Source organism: Aulonocara stuartgranti (genome assembly GCF_965226115.1).
Source record: "Aulonocara stuartgranti genome assembly, chromosome: 11".
Lineage (NCBI taxonomy): Eukaryota > Metazoa > Chordata > Actinopteri > Cichliformes > Cichlidae > Aulonocara > Aulonocara stuartgranti.
The window spans coordinates 37,402,319-37,426,621 of record NC_138947.1 but is presented as its reverse complement, the minus strand read 5'-3'; the positions used below and the strand labels follow the sequence as shown (position 1 = coordinate 37,426,621).

General features: G+C 43.9%; 1 protein-coding gene and 1 long non-coding RNA gene across 2 annotated transcripts in view; one reads left to right on the top strand and one right to left on the bottom strand.

Moving 5' to 3' along the window:
* LOC309716906 (aldehyde dehydrogenase, mitochondrial-like) overlaps positions 1 to 24,303 on the top strand; it is a 38,497-nt gene that overhangs the window by 1,769 nt on the left and 12,425 nt on the right. The window contains exons 2-7 of the mRNA XM_082551033.1: positions 1,777 to 1,881; positions 6,374 to 6,514; positions 7,540 to 7,619; positions 7,771 to 7,882; positions 10,380 to 10,508; positions 14,428 to 14,541. Coding sequence (XP_082407159.1) covers positions 1,777 to 1,881; positions 6,374 to 6,514; positions 7,540 to 7,619; positions 7,771 to 7,882; positions 10,380 to 10,508; positions 14,428 to 14,541 — 681 coding nt within the window. The remainder of the gene's footprint in view (positions 1 to 1,776; positions 1,882 to 6,373; positions 6,515 to 7,539; positions 7,620 to 7,770; positions 7,883 to 10,379; positions 10,509 to 14,427; positions 14,542 to 24,303) is intronic.
* The window catches only part of LOC309716929, a 26,202-nt gene continuing 19,060 nt past the window's right edge, over positions 17,162 to 24,303 (bottom strand). The window contains exon 3 of the long non-coding RNA XR_014279574.1: positions 17,162 to 22,603. This is a non-coding gene — a long non-coding RNA (uncharacterized lncRNA). The remainder of the gene's footprint in view (positions 22,604 to 24,303) is intronic.

Genomic DNA, 24,303 nt, shown 5'->3' with positions numbered 1-24,303 from the left:
TGTAATTTAAGTGATCTAGTAGCTCTGCTTTGGAAGTTCAGTTCATGCTAGAAATGTGTTTTGGAGTTTGTACGTGTTTTGTCTCTAGGGGCCACCGCATATATTTATATATAAACATATATAAATAAAACCACTTTTTTTACGTTAGTAATTCCTTTTGTGCATAATTTTATATTATTGTTAATAATAAATTAATTAAAGCAACAAAACAACCTGAAGAGCCGGTTCGGAGCCGAAAGAGCCGGCTCATTTTAGTGAGCCGAACCGAAAGAGCCGGATCTCTAAAAAGAGCCGGAAATCCCATCACTAATCAGCATGGTCCCTGTTACCTGCAGTTTCATAAAAGCCATCTGTTCTCTGATTGGATTGTTACATTTGTGATTGACATGGCATTGACCAATCAGATGAAAGGAAGAAAAATAGGGTCAAACTTCGTACTTGTAACTTGCAGGGTTTTTTGGCAAAGTCCACGCACAAATCTTTTTACACATACGAAACTGATTTACAAGTACACAATATTTATGACCACATTTTGAGCCCATATAGCCAGGGACGTGGTGTGTGTTAACACGGTCACTAAATACAAACCTCCCCACGCTGGACAGCAGATATGCGATACCCCCCCACACCTACTGTCCAGCTGACCATCCCACAGCTGTGAGAGTGTAAAGAACAAGCAGAGTGTTACTGATATGTGGTCAAAGCAGAGGCTTTTTCCTTTGTTGGAATTGTTGAATTTTGTTTTTCTAATTAGTAATTATTAACTTGATTCTCAAGCTTGTTTAACTTCACACAATTAAGGATTTTTTAAGTTAAGACAGTCAAAAATGGCTCTTTCAGTTCCTCATTTGTAATAACTGCCATTGGTCAAAAACTTTAGAGAGTTACATGCATGTTTCTTATTAAGAAATACATTTGAAATCACTTCTTACCTTTACTTTTCATGCTACATTAGAGTAACGGCATTATTTTTTGATGATATGACGTCATTTTCTGTCACGTTTGTTAGTGTTACTGTACCCTGTGAATTTTGTGCTGAAGGTTAATTTGAAGAAAATCGTGAATTGAATTGAAATCACAATATCTGCCAGAAAAATCGTAATTAGATCATTTCCTGAGATCGTTCAGTCATAAACCCAACTATGGTTATGTTTCCATCGTCACCACTGAGCGCGTCAGAGCTGTGCGTTAAACGAAGCATCAACACAAAGAATTGGCTTCGATGAGTTTCTTGATGAATCGTTGCAGCCTTGGTATAAACATTTACCTGCCAGTGTAGCAGCGGGCTGTAGTATACGTCTGTCTGCATTTAGCTGGTGTTAAAGTTTGGACTTTGTGGCTAAGAGTTCAGTTCGTTATTTAGTGAGCAACAAATTACAACAACAGTTGCCCAGAGACACTTAATATTAGGAAGCTAGTTGGTAAATTGGTAACAATATCACATGCAGTGTCATTGTTTCTATTAGACACCAGTAAATGACAGTTGTGACTTTGTGTAAGCTCTTTAAGAACACAATAAAAAGTCAAGCATGAAAACAAAATTCATTTTTAAAAATCACAGAAGTGGAAGTTCCTCTTTATCCTGCTACATTTAAAGATACAAAAGGAAAATGTCTGACAGAAGTCTGCGAGACCTTTGTCTTTATTTCATTAAAACATTCAATTGGCTGTCTTGAAATCAGTGTTTTACAGTCATTACAGGAAACAGTATTGAGTGTTTTACTTTATCAGAGTCGCTGCACTCGTAATGATGTACTGACCTTTTTAATGTTTCAGCTCTTTATCAACAATGAGTGGCATGATGCAGTGAGTGGGAAAACGTTTCCTACGATAAATCCGGCAACTGGTGAAGTCATCTGTCAGGTTGCAGAAGCTGATGAGGTAAGAGTCTGTAAAGGTAAAAACACAAAGATATCCTGCAGTCGGTTGTTAACCATCTAAAGTAGTGATGGTAAATTTGATTCTTTTTACTGAATCGAGTTTTAATGAGTCACTCACCAAAGTGAATCGATTTTTCAGTCATTTGATTCACTGAGTCAGTCGACCAGAGTGTGCAAAAAATGTACATTTTCACTCAAACTTAATTTGTTTCTCTTTTCATGTAAATCCTACTGCTAAGATGAATGATTCTAAAAGAAAACAACTATTTTATAGAGCAAAAAAGAGCAAAAACATTTCTAAAATTAAGCAATTTCCTATCAAAATTGCTTAATAAACATTTATTTTATTTTATTTTAATATATTTTTATTTTTTATTTTATTAGTATTTTCCTTAAATGTGTTAAATATATATTTTCTCATCTAAATGTCCACTGAGCTGTGAGCCAGGGGGCGGTAATGTGCCTTAACATTGGTTGCCAACCAAGAAGAAGAAGAAGCTGTGAGCCAGGAGGGAGGGGGTGAGTGAGTGAGTGAGTGAGTGATTCGTTCGCTCGCTCGCTCTATGATTCAGCACAGGAGGGAGGGGGTGAGTGAGTGAGTGAGTGATTCGTTCGCTCGCTCTATGATTCAGCACAGGAGGGAGGGGGTGAGTAGCTCAAATGTGCTGTTAGCATGTTAGCAGAGCGATGCTACTGTGAACCGAGGAGCTATTTTCTTGATGTGAGCTTCTACTCAGGGTTTTTTCTTCCAGTTCAGAGCAGAAATTTTTTTGTTAAGATACTGGATGTTGTGTTTTTCTCCACAATTTTAATTATAAGCTAGATACATTGCTGCTAACAGCAACAGGGATGAGTCAGTGAGTCAGTTGGGCTTGTGAATCATGATTCATGAGTCAGTAAAGTGATTCTCGAGTAATGAACGATTCGTTCATGATTCGCGCATCACTAATCTAAAGTCTACGTTCTTCCACTAACCCATAACCTGTGGGACTGTTACTGTAGCAAAGTGTCTGTGTGTAACCAGATGTGAGTGGACACTAAAAGTACAGACAAGTTTTTGCCCAGCTATTTTTACACCTTGTAAGTGATGAACCTTACAGTGTCTTTCAGGGATCATCAACCCTGAGCTCAGACTTACAGGCTCAGGCTGCGCCATCACCAGTTCTCAGCACTTTAACTGTGACACTGAGCAGCTGCTTAGTGCTGGCTGTGCTGGTGAAAGGCAGGCTCAGATGGACTGACCATAATGAATTTACCATATGCTGACTGTAGGTACATGTTTATGTGTGTTCATATTTAGTTCGTATTGGAGCTTTGTAAAAACCACAGTGTTATCTGTAACTGGGAGCAGCAGTGATTGCTGATGAACCAGATGAAGAGCAAACGCTCAGATCCATGTAAAAAACATACATTATAATAGTGTGGAGGATTTTTTAGGACTCAAGTATGGCTTCGTGTCAGAAGGCTGTGTGACTTGTAGCTGCTGACTTGTCTGTATTTTTAAACTTTCTGTGATTAAAATCAGTACATGCTTACAGATAGGCAGAAATCCAGGAAGTATTCACAGCGCTTCACTTGTTCCACTGAGTGAAAAAAGTCTGCTTAATATACTTGCACATCTATTTCAAATGAAAAACAGAAATATAATAGAAGTATTCACAGCCTTTACCTGAGACTCAAGCATCTGTCAGATGTTTCTACAGTGACTTGATGGGAGTTCACAGGACACTGACCGTCCAGCCAATCTGAACAATAGAAAGGTCTTAGTCAGTGAGGTGAAGGTCACTCTGACAGAGCGCCAGTGTTGGACTGGAGAGAGGTGAATCATCTAGAAAGAGCCATTTCTACAGCACTCCACATGGAAGCCGCTCCTCAGTAAAAGTCACATAACAGAAACAAAAATCTGTGATGAAACAAAGATTGAACTCTTTGGCCTGAATGCTAACATCTTGTTAAAGACGTCTGCTAGGACATCAGTCAGCTGGTCAGCACAGACTGAGCACACGTCCAGGTATATCCTCTGGTCCAGCAGCTTTGTGTGGGTCGACCCCAGCGAGAGTCCTTCTCACACTGGCTGCAGTCAGGGACAGCACTTGGTTGTCTGGCGAGGGGATGGTTTTCCGTGCTGGCTCGTTGTTTTGGGTCTCAAACCTGGCATGGAATGTGTTAAGTACATTTGGGAGAGAGGTGTCGGTAACACGCTTACACGGTGGGGCCTTGTAGTCCGTGGCAGCGTGGATGCCCTGACACATTTGCCTCTTCAACATGCATGGGGACTGGGACGCCACTCAGGGTGGACTTAAAATAAAATTCTACTCTTGTTCCTATGAAATAACACATTCCATCCATGGAAACTTATTTTATCATACAGTGTTCATAGTTTTCAGTCATGTGACCTAGTTGCTACCCTGGTGGATAAAACATTACTCCATTATGACAGCCAGTACGACGTGGATCATCTATTCATGAAGGAAACATTAAGATATGAAGAGAAACTAGGAATTTTGGGGGCTTGTGGTCCATATTTTGTCCCAGCAGCTTTATAAAAATCCCTGAAGGTGGTCACATCTCTATCAGAGCTCCACTGCTCAGATCCAATTGTAAGAAACCCAAGAATACATGTCAGACTCGACAGATGTCAGTGAGCATGTTAAATATTAAAGTTCATGACAGTGAACAAGGGCTTGTCTGGAAGGTTTTCCAGCAGAAACCCTCTTCTCTAATAAAACAAAAAGAACGTGGCAGCATGGATGAGGTTTGCAAAGTTGCATCTGAACAAACAAGCTGCTGAGTCATGGGGAGTGCTTATGACTTTACATTTATGTGTACATTTGACATGAAAACTTATGTCTGATCATCTACTTCCAAATAAGTTGATTATCTGGTTAACAGTGTTACTTCCTCGCAGCAAAGAGAGCCTAAAATCAGACGTACTTGACTCCCTGGTGTAATGCTCAAACACACTCCTTAAAGCAACTTTCCTGTAAGGTGGAGAGGAAATGGGATCTCACTCATTTAGATTCTCAGTGAGCCTGGAAAGCAGTCTATTGTTGTAAAAAGAAGCCCTCTGTAAATATAGGACATCTTACTAATAATAATGGATTTATAGCGCTTTACAATGCCACTATTCATTCACACACTGGTGGAGGCAGCTACAGCTGTAGCCACAGCTGCCCTGGGGCAGACTGACAGAAGCGAGGCTGCCATATCGCGCCACCGGCCCCTCTGGCCAACACCAGTAGGCGTTAGGTAAAGTGTCTTGCCCAAGGACACAACGACCAGGACAGAGAGAGCAGGGATCGAACCGGCGACCTTCTGGTTACAGATGTGCTTCCCAACCCTGAGCCACGGTCGCCCCACTAGTAACCCCAGGTTTCTCTTCAGCGCTGTATCCAGGCAGAGTAAGAGTCGGGCTGTGGTCAGCTGAGTATTCATTCAATCTTAATTAGTAACAACTTCACAGATTTCTTCACAAATACAATTTTAACAGTTGGAGAAAAAAATATTCATAAGCATCTCACAGACATGTCATTACTCACAGCTACTTTCAGTACTATTGATATTTAAATAGCGTCAATAATCACTTCCTCCAAATGTGTCTATTAGATCCCATTTCTTCAAAGAAGCTACTGTTAATTAATGTTGCTTAAATATCTCTATGAATGGGGTTTGTACAACATGCCTTCATTTAATGAAACCGTTACTGATTGCATAAAGCAAAAATGAAGACCAGCACAAGAAAGTGATCACCACGGTGATTCTGCTGTAGAAATGGGCGGCTGCAGCCCAACTGCTCATCTGCCTGTTACTGCTGAGGTCGAGGGTCAGGGTGCTGGGGTCGCCATTCACTCTGGCTTCTTGGCTAGCTTAGTGTTAGCATGCTGTCTTAGCAGACGCTTGCAAAGAACTGAAGTTGTGTTAGCAGCACGGTGCGGTTGTTTCTGTCCTGGAACCTGTTTATCTCGTCCTCTTGTGTGCAGAAGCACATGTCCACATCGCTGCTCTGAACTGCGTCGCTATTTTTGTCCTCTGCCACGCAATCTGAATCAGCTGATGTGGGTCTTGGTCCTTACTCCCCACACTCCCGTCCACGGCTGCCCCTCCCTGAGCCTGGTTCTGCCGGGTGTTTGCTCAAAGGCGGTCGTTTGATGGTTGTTGTTTCTGTGTGTCTTTACTTTACAACATAAAGTGTCCTGAGACTTTTGTTGCTGTGATTTGGCACTATATAAATCTGTATTAGTCTCAATTTTGTCTTTTCTATTTGATTGTAAATGTTTTTTCTTTCGTTATGGATATTTACAGTATCATATGAATATTGACGGATCGATCAAAAGAGGACTGGTGAATTATACTTTGTCTACTGACCACAATTTGAATGCACACGAATTCCTTCATTTGGCTTTCCTTGGCCCTAACCAGTGTTTGATGCTGTATTACTTTATAAACACCTCCTAACTAACTGCTCGGCTAATCCTGCACTGCTGTCTTTCCAGGCAGATGTGGAGAAGGCAGTGAAAGCAGCAAGTAATGCCTTCAGGTTGGGATCACCATGGCGACGGACGGATGCCTCTCATCGTGGCGTGCTGCTGAACAGATTGGCTGATGCTATAGAGAGAGATGCTGCCTACCTCGCTGTGAGTGATCCTTAAAGGCTAAAACTCTGACAGCAGCTTTTCTTGTACTTCTCTGTTCATCGTGACCACAGTCATGTGCAAAAGTATCTGATGGAAATATTTGGCTCTTTCTGAGATAGTCATGCATGAGCAAACTTTTGTAAATATATCTTTTGGCATTTTTCAGCTTTATTTGATAGACACAGTGAAGAAATGACAGGAAAGCGTGGGGCAGAGCGAGGAGGGGCCGCGGGCTGGCCGCCCTCAGCCGTATGGCATGTGGCCGCCCGCTCAGCGCGCTGAGCTAAACCGGCGACCGCACGAGCAGACATTTAATCCTTGTTGATGCATTACCTCTATTTGCAATCATAAAACTTTCAGTGTTCTTGTGAGAAGAGTTGGTAGAAATAACTTTTAGACGTCTTCCAGATGTTGCGACTGCTTTTTCTGTCACTGAGAATGTAGCGCACTGGCGTCGGTTACATCCACCTATGCTGTGTTAGTGTCGAGCATCGTAACGACAGGATTTAAAGAGCTGTGGTTCAGAGTGAAGTTTGTGAATGCCTGTGACTCAACCCTGTCCAAACCAACTGAAATAAACGATCGGATTACTGGGAAAATATTCTACAAGCCAATGTGACAACAGTTTGTCTACAACCATCTGGCCACGAGAGCAAAGGTTCTTTATTTTTCACTTCAATTATGAAAAAGTACAAAGCACAAGTGTCATCTTTTCTGTGCGCTCTCATTTCTGAAATACTTCCTTAAGAAGCCCGTGTTCCCGTGGGACATCGGACTTTTTCACAGGACTGTTTTATCGTTTACTGTGACCTGTTTGGTTCACATTCATCAGGGTTTGATGATCGACTGTGGAGCTTGGGTAGCATTGCTGTCATCTACAGCGTCTCTCTGCAGCCTGTAAAGATGGCACCAACACAGCATTGTTCCTTTATACGACATTTGCAGTACATGGAGCCTCATGATGTTGCACTTTTGTTATGTCAATGTTTTCTATACCATGTGAAACTGTTGTGTTGTTTCCACAGGAGCTTGAGACCCTTGACAATGGGAAGCCCTATGCTGTTGCCTATGCAGTGGATCTGCCCACAGTAGTGAAAGTTTTCAGGTAACAAACACACAACAAAGTTTTAGAGCCTTTCAAAGTGTATCTGAAATGATGTTACAAAGTCCAATCATTTCCTTGTTATTTCTTGCTGAAGCATTCAGCTGCCTCCTTATCCAACCCCGCAGTGTGTAAATCCACTTCTGTTGTGTAGATATTATGCAGGCTGGGCCGACAAATGGGAGGGAAAGACCATCCCCATCGATGGAGATTATTTCTGCTACACTAGACATGAACCCATTGGAGTCTGTGGACAGATCATACCGGTAAGGAAGTAGAAAGATGCTTCACATATTCTCTTTACACCTGCAGAGTGAAGGCTGCAGAGTCACCCGTGACCTCTGTGTACATACAGTGTGGCATGAAATGAATGCCTCAGTGGGCATGTGAAACGCTAAGTTAGTGACAGCATGATTAAGAGATGAAGGAGCAAGTATCACCTGTTTGGAAGGGTTACCATGGCAACGTGGCTTACGTTTAAAAAGTTGCATCTAAAAAAATTTCAAGACTTGACTGAAGAAAAGTCCAGTGATATGAGATACTGATGAAATCATAATTTTCTGTATCACTTTAAGTTATTGCTGATAAAACAGGTTCTACACTTGGTCACATTTTTGCCGTGTTGTGCAGAACGACGTGTACCAACATACATGAAGAGGGTCAAACCTAAAAGGGACCAGGTCATTGTTTTACTCCGTCCTGATAAGAACAATCTGAGCGCAGACAGAGGGTGTGCGACATGATTGTATGTTTGTAACAGCTTTTGCTACCGAATTGTAACGAGGTAAATGTCACTTGGTTATCCTGTGATTGAAAGACACAGAGTAGTTTTATCCTCAGCCGAGCTCTGCATATACGCACAGCGATCCATGTATTTATAATCTGCCCTTTCCAGGCTCTAGTAGCTGCTGTTTGCTCGTTCTGACAGTCTGGACCGCAGACCGTCCAGCTCCTCTCTCTCCCAGGTCCCAGCATGCTACTGAAATAGGGGAGGCCTGCCAGCCCCCCCTGGCACTGCCCCCTGAACCCAGTGTACCACCCCTCCCCTGCAGCTGAGCCACAGACCACGATACACCAGATATAGCTATACAGATACAGCATCATTGGATATTAACACTGAAACAACAGTTACTGCTCTGGTTCATGGTCTTAGAGCCGGCTCTATGAAGTGAACGACACGAGCCGGCTCCCAAGGTTTGTTTTTTTGTTTGTTTTTTTGTCTTTCTCTCACACTTTTTTCTGCTTCACTCCTCACGTGAGAAGGGGGCTTGCGCTGAGCGGGGGGAGGGGGGGGGTAGTTACAGTCGCAGTAGCACAGGAACAGAGCGGGAGGGGGAGAGAGAGAGCCAGGGACAACAACGTCACATTACAAAGGTATAGTAATCATCCACAACTATTTTCAGTTGCAGATGATAAAGGATTCAGAAAGTTTATTCATGCAGTGAATCCTATGTATGCAAGTCCAAGCAGGAAAACACTCTCCCAAAAAATCATCCCAGGCCCATATGACAGAGAAGGTGCAACTTTTGCACATTTTAATTTAGATTTTATTGTGTTGTGGTTTGCAGTGTTTTGTACGGTGGCCCTGAGAGGCCAAACGGACTGCAACTTCAGTGTTTTGTGTTGTTTCACTTTAAATTAGTTTAAAAGGAAAAAGCTGAAAATTTAAATAGTTAAAAGTTGAAATGTGAATAGCTGGTTTTAGTATTATATGATTTATTTATTACATTTTATGTGGAGTGAATAAATAAAAGTATATTTACGGTGGCCCCTAGAGACAAAGCACGTACAAACTCCAAAACACATTCTTTGTGTTTATTCTGCATTTACTTCACTATATTGCATAAATGTCAGTTAGAAGCTTAGCCTCCTAGGACATGGTGTTTTCAAATGTGGACATCACATTTTGGGTTATTTAGACCAAAATACTAAATTTTACTCTACAACAGCCTGATATCCACATTATGCTGTCACTGTTCTATTGAAATTTAAAACTACATCTTCATATGTGGATCTCATTTTTCTCAGAACCAAAAATCAGTTAATAAAAAATCAGGCAATTCTTTGTTTTTACAGTCATCAGCTCCCAATCAGCCCAAATAGCAAAGAGAAATTAAAATGCATGCCACGAAAGAGTTTGTGTCTTAGAAGGTTAAATTAAAGGTTGAAAAAAAAAGTCATTGCAACTCGGCTATTGATCAAGTAATTGCGATTAATCGCAATTAGTTACAGAAAATTGTGAGAGCACGTACAAACTCCAAAACACAACAGAAGTGCTCCAGGATGCTAGGGGGCAGTGTTGAGCTTTTGTTACCTCGTGGCTACACAAGCCAGCAAGTACCAACGACCTGATTTGGTGTGTGGTAGTAACAGGTAAATTATTATTTGAATATATATGAGTGCCTGTGTATAAATACACAAACAACACACATATGCTTTCAATTGTGTGATTTAAGTGATCAGGGTAGCTGTTTTGGAAGTTCAGTTAACTCTAGGAATTTGTTTTGGAGTTTGTACGTGCTTTTTCTCTTTAGGGGCCACCGTATATGTTTTTAAAATATAAAATATAAAGAGAAAGAGCCGGCTCTTTTTAGTGAGTCGAGCCGAAAGAGACGGTTCTCTAAAAAGAGCTGGAATTCCCATCACTAGTAGAAACGATATGGATGATTTCCTTTGTCACAGAAGTGTTAATACAAGCAGGATGTGGATATTTTATAGGTGAAGTGTCAAATTATCTTTACTTATAATTGTCTCCTCCTGCAGTGGAACTTCCCTCTGCTGATGCAGGCGTGGAAACTTGGCCCTGCCTTAGCAACTGGTAACACTGTGGTGATGAAGGTCGCAGAGCAGACGCCACTCACTGCGCTTTATGTAGCCAGCCTAATCAAAGAGGTATGTTTCAGTTTGTAATCGCAAAGTATTAGTCATCCAAATGTAGTGCAGAGGAACGTCGACATCAGTATTTCAATCTTTTTCTTTGTTATGAACTTAAATTGTGAAATCTTGTTACATAATGTAGAGAAATGTGTTGTAAAATCAAAAGAAGTCCCCAAAATATCCATAAATATTTTTGTGCATCTTAACCTGGTCTGGGCCCGGGACACTGCAGCATAGACCTCGTCAGCCTCCTCTGGGGGACACCAGGTGCTCCAAAGCCAGCACAGAGATGCAGCGCTGCAAACAGCCCCACTGCAAGCTGTCTGCTGTAGCTCGATGAAACCAAAGGAAGCACATCATAAGCAAAAAGCAGAGATACGATCCTGAGCTCGCTGAACCTGAAGCCCTCTGATCCCTGGCTGCTGCCTTGAAATTCAAATCAAATCAAAATTTATTTCTATAGCACATAATAAACAACAAAGTTGCCCAAAGTGCTTCACAGTCGGTCAGAGCAATAGCATAAGACAGAATAAAAAAGAAACGGTTAAAAGGAGGCAGGAAACAATATGAACAATACGGGTAAAAAAAACATAACTAGCCACGAAATAACATATTAGTTTGAATCAGAAGCCAGACTGGATGGACGAATATAAGGAGGGAGGTTACTCCAGAGTCTGGACTTCAGACGGGACCTCGGTTGCGTCAGGAGCATTTGATTGGAAGATCAAGTGCCTTATTAGGGATATACAAATGAGTTTGCATAGATAGCTGGGAGCCAAATTGTTTAAAATTTTAAAGGTATGCAAGAGAATTTTTGAAATTGATACGATAATCAACAGGGAGCCAATGTAGGTTGGCTAAAACTGGTGTGATGTGGGGAAATTTCTAGTACCAGTTAAGAGACGCGCAGCTGCGTTTCAAGCTAACTGGAGCCGGTGAACAGAGGAAGGTGGGAGGCCCGAGTAGAGGGAATTACAGTAGTGTGAATAAGCTTTTCGAGGTCCTTCAAAGGGAGGTATGGCTTTGCTTTAGATATCTGACGCAGCTGGTTGAAACAGTTTTTACCACAGAGGAGGTCGATTTCTCGAGTTTGAAAGAGCAGGAAAACACCAAGGTTTCTAACAGTGAGCGAGAGATGGCTAGCAAGGGGCCCTAAGGCATCAGGTACAGTGGGGCAAAAAAGTATTTAGTCAGCCACCGATTGTGCAAGTTCCCCCACTTAAAATGATGACAGAGGTCAGTAATTTGCACCAGAGGTACACTTCAACTGTGAGAGACAGAATGTGAAGAAAAAATCCATGAATCCACATGGTAGGATTTGTAAAGAATTTATTCGTAAATTAGGGTGGAAAATAAGTATTTGGTCACCTCAAACAAGGAAAATCTCTGGCTCTCACAGACCTGTAACGTCTTCTGTAAGAAGCTTTTCTGTCCCCCACTCGTTACCTGTATGAATGGCACCTGTTTGAACCCATCATCTGTATAAAAGACACCTGTCCACAGCCTCAAACAGTCAGACTCCAAACTCCGCCATGGCCAAGACCAAAGAGCTTTCGAAGGACACCAGGAAAAGTATTGTAGACCTGCACCAGACTGGGAAGAGTGAATCTACAATAGGCAAGCAGCTTGGTGTGAAAAAATCAACTGTGGGAGCAATCATCAGAAAATGGAAGACATACAAGACCACTGATAATCTCCCTCCATCTGGGGCTCCACGCAAGATCTCATCCCGTGGGGTCAAAATGATCATGAGAACGGTGAGCAAAGATCCCAGAACCACACGGGGGGACCTGGTGAATGACCTGCAGAGAGCTGGGACCAAAGTAACAAAGGTCACCATCAGTAACACACTACAACGGCAGGGAATCAAATCCCGCAGTGCCAGACGTGTTCCGCTGCTGAAGCCAGTGCATGTCCAGGCCCGTCTGAAGTTTGCCAGAGAGCACATGGATGATACAGCAGAGGATTGGGAGAATGTCATGTGGTCAGATGAAACCAAAGTAGAACTTTTTGGTATAAACTCAACTCGTCGTGTTTGGAGGAAGAAGAATACTGAGTTGCATCCCAAGAACACCATACCTACTGTGAAGCATGGGGGTGGAAACATCATGCTATGGGGCTGTTTTTCTGCCAAGGGGACAGGACGACTGATCCGTGTTAAGGACAGAATGAATGGGGCCATGTATCGTGAGATTTTGAGCCAAAACCTCCTTCCATCAGTGAGAACTTTGAAGATGAAACGAGGCTGGGTCTTCCAACATGACAATGATCCAAAACACACCGCCCGGGCAACAAAGGAGTGGCTCCGTAAGAAGCATTTGAAAGTCCTGGAGTGGCCTAGCCAGTCTCCAGACCTCAACCCCATAGAAAATCTGTGGCGGGAGTTGAAAGTCCGTGTTGCTCGGCGACAGCCCCAAAACATCACTGCTCTCGAGAAGATCTGCATGGAGGAATGGGCCAAAATACCAGCTACTGTGTGTGCAAACCTGGTAAAGACCTATAGTAAACGTTTGACCTCTGTTATTGCCAACAAAGGTTATGTTACAAAGTATTGAGTTGTATTTTTGTTATTGACCAAATACTTATTTTCCACCCTGATTTACCAATAAATTCTTTACAAATCCTACCATGTGGATTCATGGATTTTTTTTTCACATTCTGTCTCTCACAGTTGAAGTGTACCTCTGGTGCAAATTACTGACCTCTGTCATCATTTTAGGTGGGGGAACTTGCACAATCGGTGGCTGACTAAATACTTTTTTGCCTCACTGTAGCTGTTCCAGCGGGGTGTGACTATCAAAACTGTAACTTCGGTCTTATCCTGGTTCAGTGTGAGAGACGTGATAACCAAGTTTAGTCTCTCTCATTTAGACAGTCAAATAGGGCTTGCAGAGAAGTAGAAACATCCGATGTCAAAGGGAAATGAATTTGTATGTCGTCGGCGTAGCAGTGAAGGAAATGTTATATTTTTAAAATATTAATCCTAACGGCTGCATGTACAAGGAAAAAAGAACTGGGCCGAGCACAGATCCTTGAGGAACACCACAGTGAATGGGGCAGAGGCCGAGGAGTGCTGCCCCATGGCTACGGAAAACGACCTCTCTGAGAGACAGGATTCAATCCATGAACTCATGAGCAACTGGCGACAAAGAGCAAACTCCCACCCAGCCCAGACTGAGAGAGGAATCTCCTCTCCAGCGCTGGCACACACTGTAGTCTGGGAGGTGTGATTTCCTCGGGAGCTGGAATACAACCTTTGGTACCACTATAGGGAGGAATGCTCTCCAACAGCCATCCCATAACAGAATTAGGTTTAATGTGATCTACCAGAGGGGCCAGGACACTGGAGAGCTTATTTTAACCACCTCAGCAGTCAAACGTGCGGCCATTTGTCAGTGAGCCAAAATGGATCAAGCAGCAGGACAAGGATCCCAGCACAGCAGGAAATCTACCACAGAGTGCCTGAAAAGGAAAAGAATTAAGGTCCTGCAGTGGTCTACTCAACACCAAGACCCTAACCCAACTGAAGTATTGTGCTGGGACCCTCAAAGAGCTGTGCATAAACAAATGCCCACAAAGCTCAATGAACTAAAGTATCGTTGTAAAGAAGAGCGAGTAAAATTCTCCGGGGGTGATGTGAGAGATTATTCACAGAGAAACCATCACTGCGACTTGCTGCTGAACCCGGGGGACGTCCTACACACTGCTGCTGCATTTTGGTTTCAGTTTTGGGAGATCAATAATGACGTGGTTTAACACATTGTGTATTGTTATTCATCTGAGTTGTATTTAAATCGTATAGGACCTGGTAAGGACGACATGATTTAAAAAATGTCCTGATGTGTTAAATTTTATTGAAAGAGAGAGTAATGTATTTTTGATGTGACCCTATACACAAAAAGCCAGGTTTTCCTAAGCTTTGGTTCTGTTCCAGGTGGGTTTTCCTGAAGGTGTTGTGAATATCCTGTCTGGCATGGGACCAACAGCTGGTGCTGCCATTGCAAGGCACATGGATGTCGACAAGGTGGCTTTTACTGGATCCACAGAGGTACGACAGTTATTGCCTTTTGTGCCACGAGTTGTTGGTTGGACAGTAACATGCTGTATGTTTGCTAAAACTCATAAATAATTACTGGCATGGCCGAAAGAACGAGTGGCAGAAATGAGCTTCCTCCAAAGGGTGGCCGGCCTCTCCCTCAGAGATAGGGTGAGGAGTTCAGCCAATCCGGGAGGGGCTCAGAGTCGAGTCGCTGCTCCTCCACATCGAAAGGAGCCAGCTGAGGTGGTTCAGGCATCTGATAAAGATGCCTCCTGAGTGAGGTGTTCTGGGCATGTCCCACCAGGAGGAGGCCTCGGGGCAGACCCAGGATTACATCTCTCAGCTGGCCTGGGAACGCCTTGGTGATCCCCTGGATAAGCTGGAGCTGGGGAGAGAGGGGTCTGGGTTTCTCTCCTTAGGCTGCTGCCCCGCGACCCGCAGATGGACGGAGGGAATTATTGGCACGAGGGGCTGGAAAACTAAAAACAAGTCAAAATATCCAAACCCTCTTATTCTGTACCAGCTGTCGGGCTATGTGATTGAAGCCAAACATGATATGGAGCAGAAAGTGACCACGGCCCAACAATGTGCTGTAGGCCGGCTTTTACTTCAGTTTGTTTCTGCAGCAACATAAAAAGGAGAGGTTTAAATGAGTCCACCACAGAATCACAAGGCTGAACCTGTCTATAAACACTGATATACATAATTAGAAGACATAAGGCTTCTAGAGTGCAAGCTTCACTTTTAGTTTGTGAAACAATTATGCCATTGTTCTTACAAACGCTAAAAATGAAAGATTTGCTGGGTCCTGTCAGAGAGGTGCATTTTAGATGGACTGCAAATGGACAGGCCAGGCAGAGAGCATTCAGACTGCATAACAATAGTGAACATGTGTGTGTAAATGCCAGAAATATGTGGAGCTCTGTTCTAAACATTTCAGGTGATATACAATGATGAAAATAAGGTCAAAGGAAACCGAAGCTTTGCCATTGTGTGTACAACGATTGGTAATGCTCGGAATTTAAACTTGTTTTCCAAATATTTAGCAGTCGTAGCAGCAGTGATCACAGGCAGCATTACTCGATCGGACAGCATCCAGCCTCAGAAGTTTGTCCCCTGAACGGGAGACTCCAAATGCAGCCGCAGATACAGTGGGGCAAAAAAGTATTTAGTCAGCCACCGATTGTGCAAGTTCCCCCACCTAACATGATGACAGAGGTCAGTAATTTGCACCAGAGGTACACTTCAACTGTGAGAGACAGAATGTGAAAAACAAAATCCATGAATCCACATGGTAGGATTTGTAAAGAATTTATTGGTAAATCAGGGTGGAAAATAAGTATTTGGTCAATAACAAAAATACAACTCAATACTTTGTAACATAACCTTTGTTGGCAATAACAGAGGTCAAACGTTTACTATCGGTCTTTACCAGGTTTGCACACACAGTAGCTGGTATTTTGGCCCATTCCTCCATGCAGATCTTCTCGAGAGCAGTGATGTTTTGGGGCTGTCGCCGAGCAACACGGACTTTCAACTCCCGCCACAGATTTTCTATGGGGTTGAGGTCTGGAGACTGGCTAGGCCACTCCAGGACTTTCAAATGCTTCTTACGGAGCCACTCCTTTGTTGCCCGGGCGGTGTGTTTTGGATCGTTGTCATGTTGGAAGACCCAGCCTCGTTTCATCTTCAAAGTTCACACTGATGGAAGGAGGTTTTGGCTCAAAATCTCACGATACATGGCCCCATTCATTCTGTCCTTAACACGGATCAGTCGTCCTGTCCCCTTGGCAGAAAAACAGCCCCATAGCATGATGTTTCCACCCCCATGCTTCACAGTAGGTATGGTGTTCTTGGGATGCAACTCAGTATTCTTCTTCCTCCAAACACGACGAGTTGAGTTTATACCAAAAAGTTCTACTTTGGTTTCATCTGACCACATGACATTCTCCCAATCCTCTGCTGTATCATCCATGTGCTCTCTGGCAAACTTCAGACGGGCCTGGACATGCACTGGCTTCAGCAGCGGAACACGTCTGGCACTGCGGGATTTGATTCCCTGCCGTTGTAGTGTGTTACTGATGGTGACCTTTGTTACTTTGGTCCCAGCTCTCTGCAGGTCATTCACCAGGTCCCCCCGTGTGGTTCTGGGATCTTTGCTCACCGTTCTCATGATCATTTTGACCCCACGGGATGAGATCTTGCGTGGAGCCCCAGATCGAGGGAGATTATCAGTGGTCTTGTATGTCTTCTATTTTCTGATGATTGCTCCCACAGTTGATTTTTTCACACCAAGCTGCTTGCCTATTGTAGATTCACTCTTCCCAGTCTGGTGCAGGTCTACAATACTTTTCCTGGTGTCCTTCCAAAGCTCTTTGGTCTTGGCCATGGCGGAGTTTGGAGTCTGACTGTTTGAGGCTGTGGACAGGTGTCTTTTATACAGATGATGAGTTCAAACAGGTGCCATTCATACAGGTAACGAGTGGGGGACAGAAAAGCTTCTTACAGAAGACGTTACAGGTCTGTGAGAGCCAGAGATTTTCCTTGTTTGAGGTGACCAAATACTTATTTTCCACCCTGATTTACGAATAAATTCTTTACAAATCCTACCATGTGGATTCATGGATTTTTTTTTTCACATTCTGTCTCTCACAGTTGAAGTGTACCTCTGGTGCAAATTACTGACCTCTGTCATCATTTTAAGTGGGGGAACTTGCACAATCGGTGGCTGACTAAATACTTTTTTGCCCCACTGTACCTGCAAAAACACTGCAGTAGTCAGTTACAGGTGCAAAAACTCCATTTGATGACAGGTAGGGAGAACCAGCCCATGTAAACTGGTCTTAGTGAGGGACCGTGCAAACCACAGACTACAGCTGTAAAAGGCTGTGGGGGACTGCGAGCGGGCACGTGGTGTGGACACCCACATCTGTGAATGAGAGAACTCGAGAACGAGGCAACATGGGATTGAGATTAGAGCAGCAATTATTGATAAAGAATCTTTTTTAATGAGCAATAATAAAAACTCAGACATTACAATGTTTAATGGTTTAAATGAGCATCTGTCACATCTGTCAGCGCCTCGCAGTTTTACTGTGTACATTTTTATTGGTCTGCAAAAAAACTTTTATTTGTATATCTTACAAAAGCCTTGACCTGTGGCCTGGTGCACCCCCAAACAGTAAAGGTTTTACTGGGAAAAACATGTTCTTCGTCTCTCCCTGAGGTCAGTGTCTCTGTAACAGCTCTTTGCTCTTTGCCGTGCGTACAGACAGACTTCATCACTGCTGCGGTTGTGTTACCAGTCTTCTTATTAAAAACTGGGCCTGCTTGGGCTTAATGTTGTCATACCTTATATTCACACACTGCTCGTAGATACATTTCTATTGCTCGTCTAGTTTTAGTCAGAAATGTGGTTAAACATCATCATTATATGACCCTGAATGTAGAAACCAGGCAAAATTTATGTCGTAAAATAACCCGTCGTAGTCGCCTGAAGCCTCTCCCGGCTTTCTTAAGACTGCTGATGAATAAATAAATAAATACATTAATAATATGATCAGCCCTGGCGCAGGGGGCCTCTTGTGCATCGGCCTAACTGGGGGGCTCTTCAACTGGCGGGGAGGTTGTTCCATCCTTGCAGGAGTCCACTCTGCAGGTGGGGGAGAGACATAGGAGAGGTGGAGAATAAACTTAACCTGGGTGTCTGTTGTCTTGTGGAGTCTGGGAGACGATTGAATGTTGGGGTGGGTACAGTTTCCTCTGCGGTGGGGTGGGGTGGGCTGCCCCGGGTCCTGTGGGGCTTGGCAGTGCTACCGTAGGCCCCGGTCTGGATGGACCTGGGCTCCCTTGCCTTGGTGGGTACCAGAGGACGGGGGTGCCTACTGGGGTCAGCGGGGGAGCTGGCCCTAGGGAGGGGCATCCTCCCCTCCCTTCTTTTCCTCCCCATCCCCGGCTGCCTCCCTCTTCCCGCTCCACCACACTCACCCACACGGCCTTGGGGTGCGGGTGTGTCACGAGGGTGCAGGGGAGACATCCCCCCCCCCGTCCCCTTCTGGCCACCTGTGCCTCAATTTTATCTCACAACTTAGACATCCACATTACTCACACTCTCATAACACACACATACATATAGGGCCTTGAGGGTGGGCACGTTAACGGTGTCCAGCGGACGGTCTGTGTACTCAAACCTACCTCTGGCGCCGGTGCCCACCTCTCAATTTTAAATCCATGTAGACATTGAGGGTTCTCGGGAGGGGCCGTGCTGACACCTGCTGCTCTCTGGCAGCAGCACCATGCTCTCCCGGGTTTTAAATGCACTTTAGAACAACACGCAGCAACACTACACATGAGCGGGAGGAGGGAGGTATGGGGTCTTCACACACCCCCGTTCTCTGCTGGCCATTGGGGCGGGGGGGCTGGGAGGAGATGTTGGCTGTCCGATTGGCCTCCCTGCTGCTGCGGAGCCTGGGACGGTCTGCTTGCCTCCACCCCGGGGGGAAGGGTAACATCTCTTGGGTCTGGATGCTGTTTCCCCCTCTGGGGGCGAGGGTACCTGGACCCGGGGTATAGAGTATGTTTGGGGAGTGTGATTGTGTGTACTTGTCCATTTATGTCAATCCTTACGTTGGGTGAGTGCTGAGTGTTTGTATATGAGAGCATGAGGGTGGGAATGCACGTTTGTGTCTGTGTGTGCCTGTTTGTCTGTGTCTATATGTCAGGTCGGGTCTTAGACTCCACCTCTCTGGGAACTCCCAGGCCCTCCAAGGCCTGTCTCCCCTCACCACACTCCCTGCCGGTAACAGATGACCTCAGGGATCGGTGCGTTGGTGGTTCTTGGTGTCCGGGGCTGGGCGCTCAGGTATGTACCGGCTCACTCCCGGTGACTACTTGGCGGGGCCTGGCGCCTGTTGCTCGATCAGGCCTCTTCCGGGGCACGGGGGGCCCTCGGGCCTCCGGCCTCTGGGCCTGCGGCTCGGTTCACTCTGGCACAGCTGACTGCCGACAGAGCCGGCGGACACGCCGGTGCAGCCCCCTCTAGCTTCTGCTCGGTGGCTACTGGGTGATGCCTCGTCTGGGGATCCTCAGCTCTTCCCAGGAGGGTGGCACGATGCCCCTCCGGTGGTCCTGCTTGGGCTCTCGCACTCTGGGGCCTCTGGATGTCTGGAGCCTGGATCTCCTCCATGCCTGCTTCATGCCCTGGGGGCGGGGCTATGGTCCTCTACATCCTCTTGCAGACCATTACATGTGGAAACCTTTTGAATACAAGCGCGCAAAAGCCCAAAATTACACCTTTCTTGGCTGCTACTTGAAAGCACATTGTGCGCTGTCTGTCCTGCGTGCTGCACAACAACATTGAATATTTAGTATTTACTGCTGTTTACACTTAGCTAGATTAACGTGATGGTGTTGTGTTTAGTATGTTGCTCTGTTTTTTTTGCTTGTTTTCTCTTCTTCTCTCAACAGGTGATCCAGGAGATTTTTTTTCCTTTCTCACTGTCCCTCTCCCCTTCTGTTTTTCTTTTCCTTCATCTTTCTTAAAAAACAAAAACAAAAAAAAACAAAAAACATTGATCGCTGGATATGATTGTTCTAATAAAGCTATCATTACTGAAAAAAATAATATGATTAGTAAATTACATTATGTAGATGTCGTAACGGTAGTTTTACTAATAATTTGTGGATTTGTTTTTAACTCTCCTTCCACACTCTGACAAATGTCAAACACTAATAATAATCACAATGAGTCCTGACTATCAAGTGTGGAGTCCTGTCACAGTGTAAAATAAACACTGATAAATGAGACAAATGACAAACTCAAACTTTCTCTTATGCCTGGCTGTGATTTTAACACAGTACATGTTCTTCTGTGGAGGAATCACTGACACAAAGTATTTACAGAACATTGTTATAAAAGTACTGCTCTTCTTTGTGTTTCGCTGAACTTTATGACAATGTTAAAATGAGGAATTTTTGCTTCAGCATCATTTGCATCATTACTATTATTTTTATTACTGTTGAAATCCCAAGTATGCAGTCTGGAATACATTACTGAAACTGGTGTTAAGACATCTACAAACTTTGGGATATCATGTTGAATTTATAATAAAGTATAGCTCAAAAATGTGGACAAGTCGTTTCCACTTGATGGAAGGATCTAAAAAATCAGAATAGACCTATTTATAAGCAACAAACTTATATACAGCTATTTACACAAAGTGCAGCTAATGCCTCAGCAATGTTTGTGCAACTATTTAAACTGTTGACAGAAAACTCTGATTCAAAATCCATCATTTCTCTGGGAAGGGTTCTGATTCTGTGCTGTGTTGATCTGGTGGAGCCGGCACACAAATACAGAACGTCTGGATCGGCTCTGATCCTATTACCCAGCAGGCAATGCAGAGTTTACATGGAGCTGATGGGTGAGGGGACTCGCCTAATTCTGCAGTAGCCTTACCAGCCACACATGTTCCAGCAGCTCCCTCTAGAACAGGTCACCTCAAACGGGCTCTTACTTTTAAAAGGCTGGAATAACCTGTTAGAGCTATTCATACTAATGTTTCACAAAGGGTTAAAAGGTGAATGTGCACAATTTAGGCTTTAATTGCAAGATGTTTTATTAAGAGGGGAAAGCAGAAATAAATAATAATCAAACAGAATCAAATCACCTGAGGTTTACTTATCTACTCCGAGCTAATGCTGACTTTGTTCTGATCTTTGTGAGCAGAATGGTTGGACAGAGTGCATTTCTCTTTGTGTTACATGCTCTGGGTGGAAATCTAAATTTCCTTAATTTTATAACCTAACATGGCAAAAATGATCTATGGTCCACCTGGGCCTTACACAGAGCTTCTGTCTGATTTCTCAGACTTTATATCTAATTTAGTTCTGAGCTCAGATAAAATAATTATTGTGGGTGATTTTAACATCCATGTAGATGCTAAAAATGACAGCCTCAACATGGCATTTAATCTGTTATTAGACTCAATTGGTTTCTCTCAAAATGTAAAAGAACCCACCCACCACTTTAATCACACTCTAGATCTTGTTTTAACATATGGCGTAGAAACTGAACATTTAACAGTGTTTCCTGAAAACCCTCTGCTGTCTGATCATTTCCTGATAACATTTACATTTACAATAATTGATTACACAGCGGTGGAGAGTAGACTTTATCATAGATGTCTTTCTGAAAGCGCTGTAACTAAGTTTAAGAATATAATCCACCCACTAGAGAAATAGTTTGCTGCTTTATAAGAAAGCGCTCCGCAAAGCCAGAACATCTTACTATTCATCACTGATTGAAGAAAATAAGAACAACCCCAGGTTTCTCTTCAGCTCTGTAGCCAGGCTGACAAACAGTCAGAGCTCTGTTGAGCCAACCATCCCTTTAACAGAAATTGTATTGGGAGAGCAGCCTGTTGTGCCTGACAGAGACATGGCTGAAACATCATTACCGACTCTGTGATGAGTTTTAGTGGCTTCAGAATGAGCAGACAGAGCAGAGTGAGTGGGGCTAAATTTGCCTGTCAGTAGCAAGTGGTGTAACCCTATGCATCATACCATATCCATCACTGACCGGATATGCAACGAGGGCACTGAGCTGTTGGTGACTGGCTGTGTTACCTACCAAGGGAGGTACTTGACTTGATGGCCTGGAGAGTTCAGGAAGGAGTCTGATGTTCAGGTAGACAGGGAACAGGTGGAAGAGGACCTGCAGAGGGTGAAGTATGTGCTGGAGGAAGAATGAAAGTCGGTAGAAGCAATGAGGGAATGAGACGGACATGGAGGGAAAGGTGAACATGGAAAACATGGAGGTGCTGAGGGTAGACGAGTTTAAATACCTGGAGTCCAACCACCAAAGCAACAGACGGTTCACAAGAGGGGGGAAGAAGAGAGTGCAGGCAGGCTGGAGTGGGCGGAGTCAGGGGTGATATGTAACCAAAGGATAGCAGCAGGATGTCATGTGGCGATGTGAAGCAGGCAGGATGACGACCAAAAATGCAGACTCATAGGCAGGACCTCACTCAAACACAGCTTTGTTGATGGATGCCAGAAATACAAAGCTAGACTTGGATACACAGGAAAACAAAACAGTTTCGTTTGGTCATTATTTAAAGTATTGTTTAGATGTTTCTGTGATCTTCTAGAATAGAATAGCCCTTTGTTATCACTGTACATATACTCCACGCTAATTCAGAGCAGCCACACATCCATTACCTGCTTTATGTGCAAAGACCAGGGGCCCGTTCTTCGTACGTCGCTCACTACATCCAAGATCAAATGACACATCCAAGATCAAACCATCGCGCTAACCGTGAGCTCGCTAATCCGGTTCTCCGAACACACCTTCCGTTGACGATTAGTACAGCTGGACGCAGTAATGTGACATCACTGGGTGTCGTAAAAGGGGCTACGCATCGATAGTAGAAACATTGATCGGCAACCCTCTGATTGGTCGGCGAAAATGTCGAAGGAGCGCGCTCGGCTCGGTATTTTTCGGCAGCAGAGCAAGAACTCCTGAGTGAGGGATTTCAGGAGTTTCAGAGTTTAATCAGAACGCAAGGGAACACTGCAAAGGCTGCAAAAGCAAGGAGAGAGGGCTGGCAGAAAGTTGCTGACAAATTAAACTCGTAAGTAATTTAATAATAATAATAATAATATATTGGATTTATATAGCGCTTTTCAAGGCACCCAAAGCGCTTTACAATGCCACTATTCATTCACTCTCACATTCACACACTGGTGGAGGCAAGCTACAGTTGTAGCCACAGCTGCCCTGGGGCAGACTGACAGAAGCCAGGCTGCCATATCGCGCCATCGGCCCCTCTGGCCAACACCAGTAGACGGTAGGGTAGATTTATTATATTACACTATATTATCCAATATTATATTACATTATATTATATTGTTATATTATATCCTCTTTCACATTAGAGCCACAACAGGACCCACTAGAACATGAGAACAAGTAAAAGTGAAATATAAGAATATTCTACAGAATGGTAATATTTATCACTTATATTGCTTGTCGTCTCTTGGAAAGAGACCCTGAAATAATCTGTTTGTTTGTTTATAACAGCAACCAAGAAAAGGGCAGAGCAAAAGAAGACAGGTGGTGGTCCTGCACCCCCTCGTCAACAAGTTGGTTAAGTAAATAATACCCTCACGGGAAAATCGATATCTCTCAATGAGCACACTGTCGCGCTGAGCTAAAGGATCCTGTCTGTCCCGCAATATACGCTGGATTCTGAGGACTCTCCTTATCAATCTTGCACCTTCCGCAATGGGCTGCTCGCGTATACGGACAGGACATGGCTGCAACAGGCTTCCCAAATCCACCTTGGCTTTTATAGCCGTGGTCTCTCATCTTGATTACACGAAGTAATTTACAATTACTACTCTGAAATATGAATTACATCTGTAATAATCACATACATGTAATAGAATGTTAATAGTACATTTCCCTTTTTTAGGAAATGACCTGTATGTATCTGTGTGACATCAATAAAAGGATCAAGTGCTGCATTATCTTCAGTTACATTGATGTTATTTATTTATGGTGAAACAGTGGTGGAATATCGCTGTTGCTTTCGTATAGATGAAGCGGACATACCTGCGTGGCCGCGATCTAATCCTGTTTACATAAAGTAAACCTGCTCCCGAGCAGGTTTACGCTTACGGCTCTGTTGCTATGACAGCAAGTCCCGGATGAGCTTCGGGGAACCGACTGATCCAGGATCACGCGAAATCGTCAACAATCTAATCCGG